The sequence below is a fragment of the Kwoniella dejecticola genome, chromosome 10 (assembly GCF_000512565.2).
Source record: "Kwoniella dejecticola CBS 10117 chromosome 10, complete sequence".
NCBI lineage: Eukaryota > Fungi > Basidiomycota > Tremellomycetes > Tremellales > Cryptococcaceae > Kwoniella > Kwoniella dejecticola.
Genome location: NC_089310.1, coordinates 323,527 through 340,271, shown reverse-complemented (window position 1 = coordinate 340,271; position 16,745 = coordinate 323,527). Strand labels below are relative to the sequence as shown.

The 16,745-nt window shown below is 47.3% G+C and overlaps 5 protein-coding genes across 5 annotated transcripts; 3 read left to right on the top strand and 2 right to left on the bottom strand.

Moving 5' to 3' along the window:
- Positions 1 to 42: 42 nt before the first annotated feature.
- I303_107666 (uncharacterized protein) lies at positions 43 to 1,294 on the top strand (the record flags this gene model as incomplete). Its single annotated transcript, XM_018410940.2, has 5 exons — positions 43 to 73; positions 161 to 252; positions 322 to 633; positions 707 to 1,188; positions 1,249 to 1,294. 5 exons carry the CDS (start codon positions 43 to 45, stop codon positions 1,292 to 1,294), a joined length of 963 nt encoding a protein of 320 aa, XP_018259608.2.
- Positions 1,295 to 2,295: 1,001 nt separating this feature from the next.
- I303_107665 (uncharacterized protein) lies at positions 2,296 to 4,690 on the top strand (the record flags this gene model as incomplete). The annotated part of the gene is made up of 7 exons (XM_018410939.1): positions 2,296 to 2,936; positions 3,023 to 3,128; positions 3,213 to 3,306; positions 3,394 to 3,544; positions 3,654 to 4,227; positions 4,320 to 4,428; positions 4,512 to 4,690. The coding sequence occupies 7 exons, from the start codon at positions 2,296 to 2,298 to the stop codon at positions 4,688 to 4,690; spliced, it is 1,854 nt and encodes a 617-aa protein (XP_018259607.1).
- A 1,934-nt stretch (positions 4,691 to 6,624) lies between these two features.
- I303_107664 (uncharacterized protein) lies at positions 6,625 to 9,369 on the top strand (the record flags this gene model as incomplete). The annotated part of the gene is made up of 12 exons (XM_065969633.1): positions 6,625 to 6,687; positions 6,922 to 6,942; positions 7,049 to 7,075; positions 7,306 to 7,357; positions 7,564 to 7,636; positions 7,721 to 7,757; positions 7,859 to 7,914; positions 8,049 to 8,133; positions 8,334 to 8,473; positions 8,546 to 8,551; positions 8,711 to 8,853; positions 9,074 to 9,369. The coding sequence occupies 12 exons, from the start codon at positions 6,625 to 6,627 to the stop codon at positions 9,367 to 9,369; spliced, it is 999 nt and encodes a 332-aa protein (XP_065825705.1).
- Positions 9,370 to 9,723: 354 nt separating this feature from the next.
- On the bottom strand, positions 9,724 to 11,583 carry I303_107663 (uncharacterized protein; the record flags this gene model as incomplete). The annotated part of the gene is made up of 2 exons (XM_018410937.1): positions 9,724 to 10,339; positions 10,457 to 11,583. The coding sequence occupies 2 exons, from the start codon at positions 11,581 to 11,583 to the stop codon at positions 9,724 to 9,726; spliced, it is 1,743 nt and encodes a 580-aa protein (XP_018259605.1).
- A 3,410-nt stretch (positions 11,584 to 14,993) lies between these two features.
- I303_107662 (uncharacterized protein) lies at positions 14,994 to 16,340 on the bottom strand (the record flags this gene model as incomplete). The annotated part of the gene is made up of 8 exons (XM_065969632.1): positions 14,994 to 15,170; positions 15,235 to 15,306; positions 15,374 to 15,482; positions 15,541 to 15,590; positions 15,737 to 15,856; positions 15,931 to 16,054; positions 16,120 to 16,165; positions 16,220 to 16,340. The coding sequence occupies 8 exons, from the start codon at positions 16,338 to 16,340 to the stop codon at positions 14,994 to 14,996; spliced, it is 819 nt and encodes a 272-aa protein (XP_065825704.1).
- Between the last annotated feature and the right edge of the window lie 405 nt (positions 16,341 to 16,745).

Genomic DNA, 16,745 nt, shown 5'->3' with positions numbered 1-16,745 from the left:
CTATAACTATTATCTAACACTCCTATTACACCAGTATTCACAATGTCTTACGCTTCTGTAGCCAGCCACAACAGTGAGTCCCCACTGAGCTGTCCCTTCCTCTTTTCTCGCGCAACAAAGTTCAAGCTTCTGCTAACCGGAACTTCTCCCTTGACTACAGTCCCATTTGGCGAGATGCCAAAACCCGATCCCAACCTTGCTGAAGGTCACTTCCAAGGCGAGACCGAAGCCCACAACACCGTTGACTCGAAGGTATATCATAAGCACTTCAGTCCATATGCTGTTACCCGAGATACATCGGAACTAACTTGTGATCTTTAGATCAACGTCCTTCCAGCCGGCTCGGATCCAAACCACCCGGATATCGAGACTCCCGAACCCACCGCTCCGATCAGCGTGGAGCTTCACCCTGCCTCCGAACCTGAACCATCTACCTCCAGCTCTGCTCCTAAGCCATTACCCACTCCCACAAAGTCTTCCGTCGATTTACCAGAAAGCGGAGCTGAGTTCGAAAAGAAAGCTGAAGAAGCCGAGAAGAAAGCTGAGAAGGGCGCAAAGAAAGCCGAGAGCAAAGCTAAGGAGCTCGAGAAGAAGGCCGAGAAGAAAGGTAAAGAATACAGCAAGAAAGCTCAGGTATGTTCGACCGGTTTTTCTCCCTCTATGAACCAGAGAAGAAAAAAAATAGCTGACGTACGGTACCGAATAGGACGAATTGCACAAAGCTGAATCCGCTCTCGGACCATACTGGGACCAAACTAAAGATGTCGTTCTTCGACCCGGCACTCTCGGTGGACTTTTAGGTGTCGTCAACGTCGGTATCCTCGGAACTGCTGGATACTTTGCCTACACTCGAAGAGACCAACCGTGGGACAGGCGATTAGTCGGAGGAGTCGTTGCCGGTATCGCGACGCTGTTCGCTGGAGAGGGATACCTCGCCGAATCATACCTTCAGACACCTGAAGGAAAGCAAGAAGCTGAGCGGGCCAAGGCTGAGGGATCCAAATTCTACCTCCAAGCCAAGGAAGTCATCCTCAGGCCTCAAGTTGCTGGTGGTCTCGCCGGTGCTGTCAACGTCGCTATCTTAGGTGCTCTCGGTTACTTCTCTTACCAGAACTGGAACAGACCTTGGGACAGACGAACGGTTTCTGCTATCTCTATTGGTCTATTAGGCTTGAGCGGTCTTGAAGGGTGAGCAAACCCTTGCGCGTGAGCGAAACGATTGCGAGGCTGACATGGATCTTATTACAGATACGCTGGAAAAGTATACAAGGATAAGGAACTCCCTAAACACTAGAGGATGAGGAAGAGGTTGAGCTGTTAAGATTTCAACGGGATATGAGAAGGTTCAGCACGCATTTGTTTCGTTCTTCCTACTTGTTCTACATGTTATGATAGCAAGCGTCCGTATACACACAGATCATACTCGAATAATTGATATATGTAACAGTATGACAGGATACATGACTTGAAGGGAGTTGGATTTGAGGATGATGCTGATCGCGTGGTGATTTGGATGGATCGAATCAAAGTTAACCGTTGACTCTCTCTGTGCCTGAAATGAGGAACTGGACATTCGGTTCGGATTCAGGTAATTTGATCTGATTGGATTTGTTGATGAGCTTGAGCTTGTGACCGCGCTCAGGAGAGGGAATTGTTGACGATGAGTAGTGTAAGAGGCGTCTCAAAATGCAATGTTCGTGAATCACGAGAATTCATTTGTGCACTATCATCAGCATTACATTGCATTGCAGTGGTTCAAGATATTCTTCGTTGCTCTAGAAACCTTTTACTTGGTCCCCTTATTCTTGGTGATCTCTTGGCTCGAGCTGCGCGTCCTTCCTTACCTATACACACGTCAACGCGTTTTCACCTTCGCGATCTCTCATCACCTCGACTCATCTTCTGCATCGACCACACAGATCATCTCATGCACCCGTGAGCTCTCCCTACCGAACAACCGAACAACCAACGCAGATCTCATTTGTGTCTGGATTGTGTACCTGTGCTTCGACCTAGACTTAGAAGATAGACATAAATAATTAGACTAAAATACACCGAATCTAGAGGGGTTAGCCTATCCATCTACAAGCCTACAAGCGACCGACAACTGGCGAATAATCTTTTCATCATCTTCCTTTCTCAGACGACCGAACCACTTCCTATTCGTTCACACTCATTACTCATCTCGGGTCCGGTCTATCTTCCTTTCTTCGCCTGGCTCATCCGTTCTCATTATTCCTTTGGCCTAGCCCGAACTACCACAGCGATTTCGCCTGACTTGGAGATTGAAGCAAGATGAGTTCGACGGCTTTACCGAGCTTTTTACAAGGCTCACCACCGCGCTCACCGCACGTCGAACGGGGTAATATCTTCTCATCATATTTCTCTTCCTCGCCTACCCATTCGCAGCATTATCAACAAGTCCAATCGAACGCAGCCTCCTCATCTTCCTCCGGTGGATCAAGAGGGATGTCCAGTATATTCAGGCCCACTCGACGCGATCTGTTATTATGTTTATTAACACTGTCATTCTCGTACCTCCTTTTCTCGACTCCGTCAACTACGAGTCAGACACTTCGATCACCTACCTCTTCCTCCGCCTCTCCTTATTCTTCGCCGAAATACAGATTACCGAATTGGTTATTTCCCTCGACTACAATTTCGGGATCGGGGTCCGGCGTGTGTAGTATAGGAGAAGGGAAAGGGGAGTTGACGTATAGCGAATCAGTCAGGACATATGGATTTTCAACACCGTCAGAAGCGGAGGATACTCTGGGATTGGATCTGGGAAAAGGAAGCAAATCGTGGGATGAAGGTGAAGAAGAGCAAGAAGATGATGAGTTGGAAGGATTGACTACTACTTTGAAAGCCCATTCTCCGGGGTGGACAGTCATGGAGAGGCTTTATATCCATAATGGGAGTTTCTACGCTGTTGTGTGAGTGGCAGGACACCCACTTAGCCATTGGTTTGGACTGGCTGTAAGGGAGACGGCTGATATATACGAACGAATAATCGATGTAGAGATGACCCGAAATCTTGGCCTGAACTACGGATGATCACTTCGACGGGTCTACCAGCGAATAGTGATCCTGGAAATTCAGAAGCCAGAGAACCTAAAGGCGATGAAGTGAGTTGGACTGTCGTTCTCTCTCTACTCCTTCTTTCGCCTTTCTAGAAGTTGCGATGCTAAATAGACGGGACAACATTGCAGATAATATTCATCTCGCCCTTTAAAGCTATGAAATTGTGGGGTCCAAGAGTATGGAAAATGGACGGCATGACGTTCCTCTTCAACGATGGCCAGTGTGCGTATCCCCCGACCTCCTTCTCCTGTAATCTGCCCAGAAACGTAAAGCTGACGTGATGACACTCGTCCTCCTACGCCACTCCAGTCATCGATCATTACTATCATTTCGCAGCGGAGCTCATGCTGGGCGCTTGGAGAGCGTACGCATCGTACGACGAGCATATCTCTGCGGACGGGGAAACGTCTTTGCCGCCTCCCCAGAGGGTCTGGTTTTTGCATCAAAACGTTAAGGAGTGGTGAGTCGCCGGTGTCTGATCTGGGTACCGCATGGGATGAACCAACGCAGCTTTGCTTTGCCTTGCTTGGGTGATTGAACTGACACGCTGTTCTATTGTGGTCAATTAGGCGAGACAAACCCAAATTCAACCCTCTATTGATGTACGCCCTCTTCCCATCCGTCTCTATCCTCTACCCTGAGGACTGGGCGGATTTCAAGAACCAGACGATATCGGACAAACCCAAAGCTTTCATGCTTGAACGAGCACTACTAGCAGATCGTTCAGCAGCATTTAGGGGAGAATGGACTGGACCTACAGCGCGGACGGTCGCCTCTGCCTTGCACGTAGGAAGCACCTCCAGATGGTGGTGGGAACCTATCAGGAGGCAGGTATTGAGGTATTCGGGATTATCGGAAGAGATAATATCTAGAAATTTAGAAGGTCACGGTGCGACGGATCCGATCAAGTTGATTGGTCCAGGTGTTGATATCATTGAACCTCTTGCGCCACCTGGGATATATACGCCCGTCATCACGTATATCTCGAGACAATCATCGAGGAGGAGATTGACGAAAGAATCACATGAAGATTTGGTGAAAGCCCTAGAGGAACGATCGAAAAAGTTGGGTTGGGAATTGATCATTGTAGAAGCGGAGAAGATGACCAAGGAAGAACAGTTTGCTCTGGCTGGAAGAACTACTGTGAGTGCTTGTTTCTCTGTCGCTTCACTCTTGGTTATATCTTGTGAATGGTGTAAGATGATGCTGATGATGATGGATTGTTGATACGATAGATCATGCTTGGTGTACATGGAAATGGATTGAGTCATTTATTGTGGATGCCCGCTACGCCTCGAAGCGCAGTCATCGAGATGTTCTTCAAAGGGGGATTCGCGAGGGATTGTAAGTGTTCTTCTTTCTTGCTTGCGATACTCGAGATACCGAGTCTGCGGCGCTGATTGTGAAATCGTCGCTGGGTGGATCAGATCAATGGACAGCCCATGCGCTGGGTATAAGGCATTTCGCAATTCAACATGACGTTTCGTTCACTTCGCCGAATCTGCCGCAAGTGGATTATCCAGAAGGATTCCAGGGTACGAGTATCACTGTCGTCGGGAAGGTGGTGGCGGATCTAATTGAAGATAGGCTAGCTGGGCGGGTATAAATATTAGTGTGCGTGAGATTGGGTCGGAGGAAGAGGAGGAATGGGACCGAGATGGCAGTCGGGAGTGGCATGTTTGATTTTGGGTTTTATCGTCAGGTTCAGACCACCAGGGCAATGCATCAGAAGGACGCAACACTAGTACAGTACGAGTCCTGCACAGAGTTCAGTTGTTCGGCTGATCAATTGAACAATTCTCATATACTATACCTTATACCTCACATTTTACTATATATCTTATCTTGGTCTTTCTCTCGGTCTTGATTCAAATAATCTCAGGTGTGACATGTCATTCATCTAAATACATATGCATGCTCATGAATGTGACCCCTTGCGGCTGACTTCCAAACTTGGCCGAAGGACGAAGGACTCGATGGCGCGTGATTGCCCCAGGCTCGCAGACCATCCTTTCATTGAACTCTCTTAGTAGATTGACTTGACCCTACGCTGACCCTCCTTTCCCAATCATATCCGGCGAGATCGTCTTTCCGAATTTCTGACAGTGGCTTATTGCAAAGGTTTAGATACTGTATCAGTCGAGGCGGGCGGGTTCCTAAAGGTAGATAAAGCGCTTCAGTCAATCGAAATTAGTTCTTTGTGGCCCCTGAGATAGTATGTTGTATGTTGTAAAATTGCATCCGACAAGTAGAGTCAATGATGACTACTCTACAAATGATAAAAGTGGGTACAACAACCAGTATTCTGTTGGAAATTGGAAATTTGTGAAATTGCAGGATTGATGCTAGATTGATGACAACGTGTTTCCGTTAATTAAGGTCCAGTTGATCCTCCCCACATCAAGCATGAGGCTCCCTCAGCGCTTTGGTGATTAGTGATGCGCTCGAGGCGTTTCTCAATCGATCAAAACACGTTGTGTTGTCGTCGTCAGGGCATAGGTGTGTCTGTGTAGAATTGCGAACGATCAAGAGAGGTACAAAACAATCATGGACATACAGTACAATACCCTACTCTAACATGCTTAAGTGGGGAAAAGAGGGCGATTGCCAATGGAGAGGGATCTACGTGCAAGTCGTTCTTTTTTGCTTCGCTTCGGTTCTCATCAAGAAAGAAACCTTTGATTTGATATGCGCCCCAGTGCCAATCCCATCGCACCTTTAGACAAAGACGACACGATATCTCAGCCCTGAAGAAGAAGAAGAATTTTGTAGAGGTCTGATCATCTCATTCCGAATTCCAGGGCGAGTCTGATCATCTCTTGGATCCTCCTCGTACCCTCGTACAAAGGAGCTTCGCGGCGCTAGGGATGTCTCGGCTCGGTTAATTACGGGTCTCTAAGGCTGAACATCCTTTCGTATAGTCTCCCAATCACATCAGACGGAATACTGTATCTCGCTCGCTCCACTCGCTTGTCACTTGATGAGGACTAATCTCAAAGTTGTCTGATCGTTCACCTGCAAATCCCCCAGAATCCTCTAAGACTACGATCAATTTACTCGTTGTACCGTATACATATATGTGTGTGTTTGTGTGGGTGGGTGTCAATGGACTCGAAACATGACCCTTTGGCGAATAATACACACCGCTAATGCTAATTAAGGGCGATCAAAAGGCCTTTTTAGCTTTTCGATCATACTGTAGGATCACAAGAATACAGGGACAAAAGCCGGGAAAGGGCAAGAGCAAGAGCAAGGATCAAACGATAATGGGAACAAGCCAAGCCCAAGCCCCTTGCCTTTGCGTTCTTTAATTGAAGTTCCAGCAGACAAAGCTTACTATACGAAAAGTGTTAGGAGAGCTCATCGGGACCTGGCTTTAGTAATTACATTATAGTAACAAACATAGCTACTATAAATATCTCCGAAACTCGTACTGACTCAAATATTGTTGTTGTGTTGTTGTGTATCACTTCTTCAGTGATCATCATTCCTATCATCCAAGAAACGCAGTCGACAATTGATATATTGCCTTAACACAAGATGAATTTTGACCCGTTCAACGAGCTGGGAGGAGGGTCGGCTTTGAGATATGATGACGGCCAGGTGAGTCGAGTGTGGCTTCGTCAATTATGTGGCGGAATGAAAATATCGACGGGGAAGTACTGTACAGTACTTGTATTGAGAACTAGGGTCGGGGCAATGCGACTCCGCCTGTGAACTACAGCTGATTTCGGTGGTGCGATAGTTCTTCTCTTCGATTGTGAGTCAACCTACGAACGGTAATGGGGTACACGGGGCTGTGTTGAGATATGCTTACGTCCACATTGGTCACCGTAGCAAGACGACTATTGCTTACCAGTATGTCGTTCTGCTCATAACGTCATTCACCTGTCCTGTCCTTTGAAGCGCGCAATGGATGATTTGCTGAATCCTGCACTATTGTCTGATTTGACCTGTGTTGCAGGTCGCTTCTCATTCGCCCGAGACTGAGGTAAGTCCTCGAAATACGTTTGCAGTGAAGCCGGCCTACAGTATAAAATAAGATTACCCGCTGCCGGGCGTTATTGTCCCCACGATCCTGCTGAAGCAGTATGGCGGCTTCGTCGATCCTTAATCGTTGTCCGAGGCCGATGTGCATGGATGTATACGGACTCGTATTCAGCTGGATCGTCCGCACATCAAGAGCTGACCGAAGTCCAAAATGTTCGCCCAAATTCTCAGAGATTGGATTACATACATGATGTGTACAAATACCACGCAGGCAATGTACCAGGTCAGTGCGGTTTTTGGCGCCCTCCCTCCCTTTCAGTCGTGTCTGTAGTCTATTGTATTGTCATCTCAGTATCACATCTTGTAACATTCTTCACCGTATTATCTTGATTCTCATAACTTGATAGCTTAGATATCGCAAATCATAATCATCATCCTCGGCGTCAAAGCTGACAGAAATCTCCCGTGATTTTGCATCATGCTCTTTAGAGGAAGTGGCGAATCTACTAAATGATGGGACAACCAGGAGAATCCTAGATGTGGGCTGTGGGACGGGTAAATGGTATGTCTTCCACACTCTCCTCACTTTGTGTTCGCCTGTAGGAGGATTGAGTGAGTGATATGCTAAGGTTTGATGCGATGTCAGGGCGCTGGAGATGATCGCGGACTTTCCAGATATACATGTAAGTTCTCTGATCAACGCCTGATACCGTGCTCTTCGAGCGATCAGAGCGTCAGATGATACGAATGAGCCAGCCTGCTGATCGTGGGTTACACATATCAGATAACTGGCGTAGATCTGGCTCATCCGCCGATAACCGTCTTTCCCTCCAACTTCTCGTGAGCACCCCTCCTGTATTGTTTCCTTATCATTGAATCAGAATTCGAGCGTGGGCGCAAGCGGTACGCCCCTCGTCATGGCTTTGGGAGAATGTTGTACTGATCGTGGTCTTTTGGTCTCTTGGTATTGGCAGATTCGAGATACATGATGTGACCAAAGGGCAAGAATACGAGGATGACACCTTCGATGTGGTCCATGTGAGGGACATTCACGCAGGAGTGAGTGATGTTCCAATTTCAATGCTCGCGCCCGCCTCCAGAGATGGATCCTGTTGGCGTTGTTGTCTATACTATACTGTATCGGCATTGCATTCGTTGTCATGCTCAGACGCCTCAGGCTCAACGGTAACGATTGCTGTTTGTCAACTGCCGCTTGCGAGGGGATGATCGCTCATCGCGGATTGGTGGGATAATCGCAGATGCCAGATTACCATGCCATGTTGACCGAATGTGTACGGGTTCTACGGCCAGGCGGCTACCTTCTAATCAAGGAGATAGAGTGGGTACCGAAATTGCTTGACGGAGGAGATGCGGAGCAGCGATTTCCTGCCATTTGCGCGTGAGCTTGAACTTTCTTACGCTGCCTAGTTAGCATCTCTTGCGGTCGTGGCTGATATGTAATCTGTCCTAGGATACTGTGAGTATCCATCCGTTTCGCGTGGCGCAGAGGTTATCCGTCCCGTGATGACACATCACTATTGCTCTTCGCAATGCCCGATACGATACTACATTACAATTTGATTGGCTGACACTATACCGTACTGCACGAATCCACAACATTGCCAAAATCGATCAGAGAATCCTTCCGCGACGCGCTTTCCGAACGGTCTCTCGATCCCTTGGTCGGAGTCAACGTGGAATCGTACATCGACAGTGTTGAAGGTGTGACGGATATACAGTATTCGCGGCACATGGTGCCCATGACACCTTGGTCTGACGGTACGTTAGTCGGACTCAATCGATTCACTCATTATCCTGCGTCACTTCATTCTGTCCCTTGAAGCAAGAGGTTGAAGAATGGAGGGAAGTGGCGGTGACAACCCCTCAAACCCTCTTCTCGTTGCTCCTTGCGCGTCGCTCGCCCCTAGCCACAACGTCTGTTTCCTGCAGGCCTGTACATGTCAGCTGACACGAAATCAATATTGGTATCATCGCCCAGATCCAGTACTCAAGTACACAGGTCAGATGACGCGATTGGCCATGGCGATACTTGGCGGTACGATCCGAGTGATGTTGTTGGATCATGGAGAGTCCGATCCTGATGGACGATATGCAGCGGGTATAGAAGAGCTGAAGGATATTTCGGGTCAGCCGATCTGGTATTTTGGCAGTGTAGTCGCGAGGAAAGAAGGGGAGTTGGATGTGACTGAGGAAGAGGAAGAGGAAGCGGAAGAAGGAGCAGTAGAAGACGAAGAAGCGAGTCACGAAGGGTGGCGACGGGACGAAGATACTTGAGCAATTTGGTCCACGACACGACTACTGTATCTTTGGGTATCATGGTATAGTCCCGGCCTCTTTTGCTACGACAAACTTTGATAGAACTGTTCTAGGGCATCGCGGTACTCTACTCGAGTGGGTCCAGCAGAAAATGTAACATGCACATGTCTTAGAAAACAGATCATTATGTTGACATCGGTGCAGAGCAGACACTCTACAGGAGACGAGATCAGCTAAAGATACTATACGAGTACAACTTGATGCGTATTCGACCAAAGATTGATTTGCCAATGATTTGACCCCTCTACAAATTACAAATGATGATAATAATAATAAGAACAACAGGAACGACACAAAGCATTTTGACTACTCTTAAGCCTCGTAATTATGTCCGCCGTCGATGGCCACTTTGAGCGGGGGCAAAGTCCGGGGCTGAATCATCCTGGTATCCGGTAAATGGGACCCGGCGCCATCCGATTTAACTATGGAATTCCTAGGCCCCAACGCATAATTACGATCAAACATCGAACTGGAATTCAAATTGGAACTGGAGCGCAGGCTTTCTTGGATATTCCGATTAGCATTCCCATCCGAAAGTAGTGCTGAAGGTGGTTGTTCGAAGCTTGGCGACCAAGATACGATCGATGTCCCATTTCCATTCATCAATGGCCCACCAGATACGGATCCTCGATGTGGTAGCAAATTAGATCGGGTTTTGCCGGGTGCGACAGAGGACCATTCGGAAGAATCAGGTGGCGGGCCATTCCCACATCCACTGGAGTGAGGATGAGAATATGACGCTGCGGAAGAGAAGGAAGGGTGATGAGGAGGGAAACCGTATGATGAGCGGGACCAGGGAGCTTGTTCGTCCGTGGGAGTGATGACGTAGCTCTGTACTGATTGGACTGAAGCTACGGATGATCGATGAGAGGATATTTGCGATTGCGAAGACGGCCGTCGCGGTTTACTGATTGAAGGTCTTGCAGTACTACTCACACGTACATACGAGATCATCAGCTTTTAGATCAATGAGGGTGATACTCTTTCCTGGTTGTAGGGATAGGTTTGATTGATGGACCAAGGGGAATTTATATTTGGAACTTACCCAGGACAGGGACCTCTCTTCTTCTGAACACCGGTATACACACACTGCGTCCCACTCTCAACGCAACGCGAACAAGGTCCCATCTCGCCTCCACCTGCATCGCACCGGACTTTCCGATTCCTACATGCGTTGCAGGCCTTCGTCGTTCGTGAGATGGGTGCTCGTGCGCCCATACCGGCATAATCAATCTCGTATATAGGTCCCGTCGCATAAGCCGTAGTAGGTCTTTGTTGTTGTTGCTCAGTGTGAGAAGGGTACTCGTACGGGTGCGATGAGTGCCGCCTTAGTAATCCTGGTCGACCATCCGTCCCGAATCCATCACTACTGGCCCCTGGACCAGGTAAGCGAAAATCCCGCTTGTCTACTGGAAGCGGATGTTGATGTTGATGTGCACCTGGCGACCTGGCATCGAAATACATGGATTGACGATGGTGAATTATGGGAGCTGTTTGCGGAGCGGAGAAGTATTCGCTGCTTGGCGACAACAAGCTACCGGATGTTGGGGAGATAGCGGGTCTGGCATATGGTAGGGATGTTTTCCGCTTCCCCTTTTCGTGCTCTGAGCTACGAATACTGGTACCGGAATTCGAATTGTAATTGGAGGTTCTCCTTTCCCTTTCTTTGTCCCGACCATTCTCAGGGCGCAGCGATGATGATGATGGTAGTGACCCATTGGAGGATGCGGACGATGGTGGCGAAACCACAGGTTGGCTGTTCAGCAGAGAGAAAATGCTGCTAGTTGGACGGTTCGAAGTCGAGGACGAGATTGAGGGAAAAGGATATTGTCGAGCGGCAGAGATGTCTATAGGTAATGGGCGATCCTGATTATGAGGAGAAACCTCGAATATAACTGTTGTTGGGGAGATGGCCGGTGAGGGGAATGATGTCCCGTTCGCATGGGTGGTCAATAAGCTGGGAACATTCTGAGAGAGTCCTTTTTCGCTCTCAGCATCCCCATCGGACATTGAAGCCAGACTCCTCCGTGATCCTGATCCGGATTCCTCTGCTCTCCCATCAGCTAGCGATGTCTGTGATCCATTCCGCCATGGCATGAGCTTGTTACCGGTCAGCCGGTCCTCTGTTATGAGCAGATGCCGCAGCCGAGGGGACAGTGATGTATCTTGCATAGTCGGTGGGATGTTCGTGGGTTGGCTTGCATAAGCTGATGTTTCCTTTCTTTCTTTTACCTGAGATGGATAAGAGATGATATGTGATAATTCGAATAACGTGAACAGTATCAAAATACCAATTACCGTTCGATAACGAAGGGAAGTGCTGATTGATCGATACGTTTCGAGCCGAATACCTTGTCCGTCAATGTTAGAGCGATGAGAAGTAGTCCGATTTATAGCGCCCCGGTTTTAATAGAGCAAGTCGCACTTCACGGGATGATTTTGGCTCGAACAAAAGTCGTAAGTCGGTCTTGCAAATTTCGACTTCGTCTCTGATGCTTTAAGGTTCGAATTTGTCTGAGCAGAACGGACTGAAGACCAAAGACTGGGAGTGTGACGGGTAAATTGAAAACTGAATCGGGGAAAGCGATGAAGTAGCGACTATGACAAGGTAAATGACGGGTCAGAGTGTGTCTGTATGTGAATGATCGACTTCAACGTCAACCTGACTGACTGCCTGAGTGACTGCCTGATTGATTGTTTAAGTGACATACCTAGGAGCAGAAAGATGACATCAGACGTCAGACATCAAGCTTTAGACCCGATTCAATGTAGTAGGCCAGGCACTCTAAGTTCTATGGCTCTATGGTTCCGTGGTTCTATGGTCGCTTGGTACACTACGGTCGTCTTGTCTGGATTACAATGTTGATCAAGGATGTTGAGCCGAAAAGTGCCCTTTCTTGCCAAATTAAGCGTTGAGTAGTCCTCGCTGATGGTAATTCGTACTAAAGATTAATGTGATGTGATCCGACAAGATAGGAAGGCGATGATTTCACTGGTGATGATCGCAGCTAGGTGAATTATTGCTAGTAGTCCGCAATTGAGATCTGGTCGTCACTGTCACTGTCACCGTCACCGTCACCGTCCTCGATGTCCGTTTTCACTGTTCCGTTGTAAGGGTAGGACCACGACAGGGGATTGCTGAGGATTCGATAATTTCGTGTGTATATTGACTAAGATATAATATGTCTCGTTTCTCTCTCTTCGCTATCACTGGGAGTCTGGAAGCCGAGCTATGTCGCGCTGAATTTCGGTTCGCTTCGTCTTGCTGTGTTCTGGCACGAAGAGATAGGGCATAAAGGATGGAACGACCTAATCAAGGTATGATATAAATTCGGATTCACTCACCAAAAAGTTCAACAAGATCAACATTGAACGTCACTCACACTATCATACTATACTGAGAGGGTCATTCACTCATTTTGTGAATGATGAGATTCGGTAGTTTGTAGGTGGATCCGAACCCGTCTATCTCATCTCATCTCATCCCATTCATCCCACAATTCTCACTCCGTACTTGTACTTGTACTCGTACTCGTACCCGTAAACAAGGTTTCTAGCCTTTTTCGGGTTACGTCTGGACAGTCAGTTCGCAGGGTAGGATTATAGTCTGTTTTTAAGGAACTAAGGAACTGAGGAACTGATTTTCGTGTCATGCAGGGAACTGGTCGGAACAAGGGTAATTACAGTTGGGAAATTGCGGGGTTAACCCAGAACACAGGAAGAGTATAATAATTTCTCTTGTCTTCTCTAGAGTAGTGGTAGAGGATACCGTTTGTGAAGATGTGTTGGTAGTATCGGTATACCCTGGTCTAAACCCTTTCCGAACCACCTCTGGTCTCTTCAGATGAGATCACCTCACCCTCTGCAAGTGTGTTAGCATGGTACGATTGATACGGTATGAGGTGAGGTGATGTGATGTGATGTGATGCTTCATTCGGTATCTCGTAAGAGGGTCAGAGCCAGGTGCGCGGAATATCAGATGTTTCGGATCAAACATCTCACAAGTAAGTTAGTCCGTTGGTCCGTTGGCCCGTTGGCTGTGGAAGGTTGTACCTGAGTTGCATAACTTTAATTGACGCCGAAGTAGGTAATAAATATTCCAGACTTTGGTATTTTACCTTTTTTTACCTCGTTTTTCTCTATCTTTTTCTTTTTCTCTCGATGATTGATGATGCGCGTGTTCTCGTTAGGTTGTTTACCTGTATCCCTGTATCTGAGCTTTACCCTGTTCAGCTGTTCATCAGGTATCGGATATCAATTAAGTATGAGGAGACGAGCATGAAGAAGCCACACTTAACTAAGATGAACAAGTAACTGGCTAAACAAGGTTTAACACAAAGACACAAGCTTAAGGGAAATCACCAGTGGCGTTTTTCCTTTTTGCGTTGTTTGGGTTGTTTGGGTTTTGGTCAAGAACCGTATCGACTTGTTCTGTACCTTGACCTTGACCTTGACCAGATATGAGAAGTTTACTTCATCTCACGTCCAACGGCCCGAGACGAGACGAGTCAAGAAGGGTCGAGAGGCATGCAGGGCAATCAAGGTAATCGATGGAGTGTATGTACCTGATTCTAGAACAGAAGAGGATTATAATTTGCTGTGATGTGCGGGGAAGTATTCATCTTTTTCTCCCTTCATAAGTGGTCAGAGTATGGACGAACACATGTAATGTGATTGACGTCTTACGGCAATGACGATGAGAAGTTGAGCGGAAGAGCGGAAGAGACAGAACCACACTGATCGATAATTACTTATCATGCATGTGTCTGTGTCTGTGTCTGTGTCTGAGTCAGACAAGTCTCACCCTCATCCTCCTCCCCACAATCCTGCGGGCCACACACACACCACAGACCATAGATCGTTTTGCCAAGCTCTTTGCTTGGCATAACATGACATGGATTTTACTTTTACCTTATTCGCTCGTTCACCAACATCTAGCAACGAATAGTATTTGGCCTTGAGCATAAGGATTGGGGGCTGAGACACATGCATTTCTGTCGTCTTAAATGGGCAAAGCGGTTTACTGGATATCGGAATCATCTGTGAACAGCTGCTTTGCTACTCCGATGCGGACCCCCAAGTCGTTATAACGCTATAACAACAGAACTTGTTCGAGCAGCACCGCCGTCCCTTGGAAGCTGATATGTGCTAATCCAATACAGCATGCGTCGAAACGAAACCGCTCGACTGACTTACCACACAACACAGTGCTTGGTCAAGTACGTAATGATGAGCAAACGATAGAAGTATTCCGTACTGATGACTAATCAGTCTTGAGGCTGAACAGAACATCCACGAACCTTATTCCGAGAGGTATTGCGAAAACGTCTCGGCGGTTGGACTCGGCGTGGTCCATGTCGATGGCAAGGAGATAGATACTTCTTATCATCGATCGATCGGAGTTTGATCATTTCATTGTATATGCATGTGATTGAAACATATGCATCGTCCGGTAAAGACCCGCTCCAAGACAATCCGATACGATACAATACAATACAATACGATCCGGTACAACGCGTCCGAATGAATCTCTGGATTTGCCGATTGGGGTCATATTGGCGTTGACACTCGTGACTCATGGCTCAACAGACGTGTTCCACTTTAGCACCACCACCGACTCTTGCACCGAGATCACGAGCGACAGTGCGATTGAATAACTCCATCATCATTCCGAACAGACTTCGGGTCAACGCTGCGTCCCATCTGCCCTTGGATGATTCGTCTCGGATAAACGCGTGTTGAGCTTGAACTTCGAGGAACTGTACTCGCATTGTCTTAGCGAGAGACAACTGGAGGTGATATTGGATACTGGGGTCGACTCACGGAGAATGGTACACCGGCTTCATCCAGTGTATCTCGAATAAGGGATCGTCCATTACGATCAACGTGAGTATCCTATAAGAGATACAAAGGTCATTGAGCACCGGAATCGGCAGAGAGCAACGGCAGAAGCATGACTCACCTGCTTTCCGAACACCATTGTCACTTCGCCTTTTCCTGATAAATCGCCTTTGCGGATCTTGATCAACGTGTCATCGGATTTACCTTTTCCAAGTGTAGCCGAGTGAACACTGAACGCGGTGATCATGATCAGCTCGACTAGGCGATGAGGCAATTGGGAGGGCTCACTCGGTAGCGAAGTAGCAGAATGTAGCCAGAACACGAGGATCGAAAGCGCACTGACATGAGTGCCGTTCTCAGCGGGTATTCGTATAGGAGATAATGAGATATGGGATGGTTGTACGCACTCGCAAAGCCTAGGAAAACATCAAATCGAGGTCGGTATAATACTTTCGAGTAGATGGATTGACAGCGGACAACTCACTAAATGACCGCCTAGACACATCCCTGTGGATGCTATCCTTCCTGTACAGTTATCCAAGGAGCATAACAGGTCGACGGACAACGTAGCATCTTCATCATACCCTTCTACGGTCTTTTCAATCTGAAAAAGAAAACCAGAACCGGGATTAGCAATTCAGTGAAGTGATGACATTATATGAGGTCTATCTGACTCACTTTGTACTTGTTCCCTCTATCTGTACCCTCGGCATCATAGGGTATAGCTTCTGGGCCTTCGAATTCGTGGAAAGACGAAGGGAGTGCTACGATGTATCCCTCTGAAGCTATATTACATGCAAATCTACCATACAACGTCACGTCAGCTCAGCTCGTATTGATGTTGTCGAGGCTCTTCGCAAAGCTGACCTCTCTACTGGTCCTGTCACCTGATAAATTTCTGAGAAGACCACGCCTAAGCTTAAGTCAGCTTGTTGCTTGTCGAACTACCCATGGACAAAAGACTCACATCCCGGGAATTTGGCTTGAGGGTAATCAGGTAGATTCGGTTCTACCAAGTAAATCCGGATGTTTCCCGATTTGCCATTGGCTTTGGTTGGTACGTCTCGATAAGAGGTTTTGATCAACATTCTGTACGCTTGATCTCGATATCCATTGGATATAAGGTTGACTTGACAATGGAGATGCAAGTCATAGCTATAGCTTGATGACTAGGAGGACTGCCTCCACTCTGTCAATCTTATCTCTTGTATGGTGATCGGCGTTTTACGGCGATATGAATCTGGTGGAATTCCTGAGTGATCCCCTTTTTGAGCATTCTTTCCCCCTTTCCTCCTCGCGTTTCTTGATTTTGTATGTTATATGTTTTCATCATCATTTTATCCATATACATCAGATCACACTCATCCTCCCTATTCAACCTACCATAACTCCTATTCACCATTGTTGTAAAGACCATTCCAACCCCCTCAGAGCTGACGACCCTCTCATCATACGCTCAAGAGTAGTCATTTCAGTGATTCAAAATTCCAAAT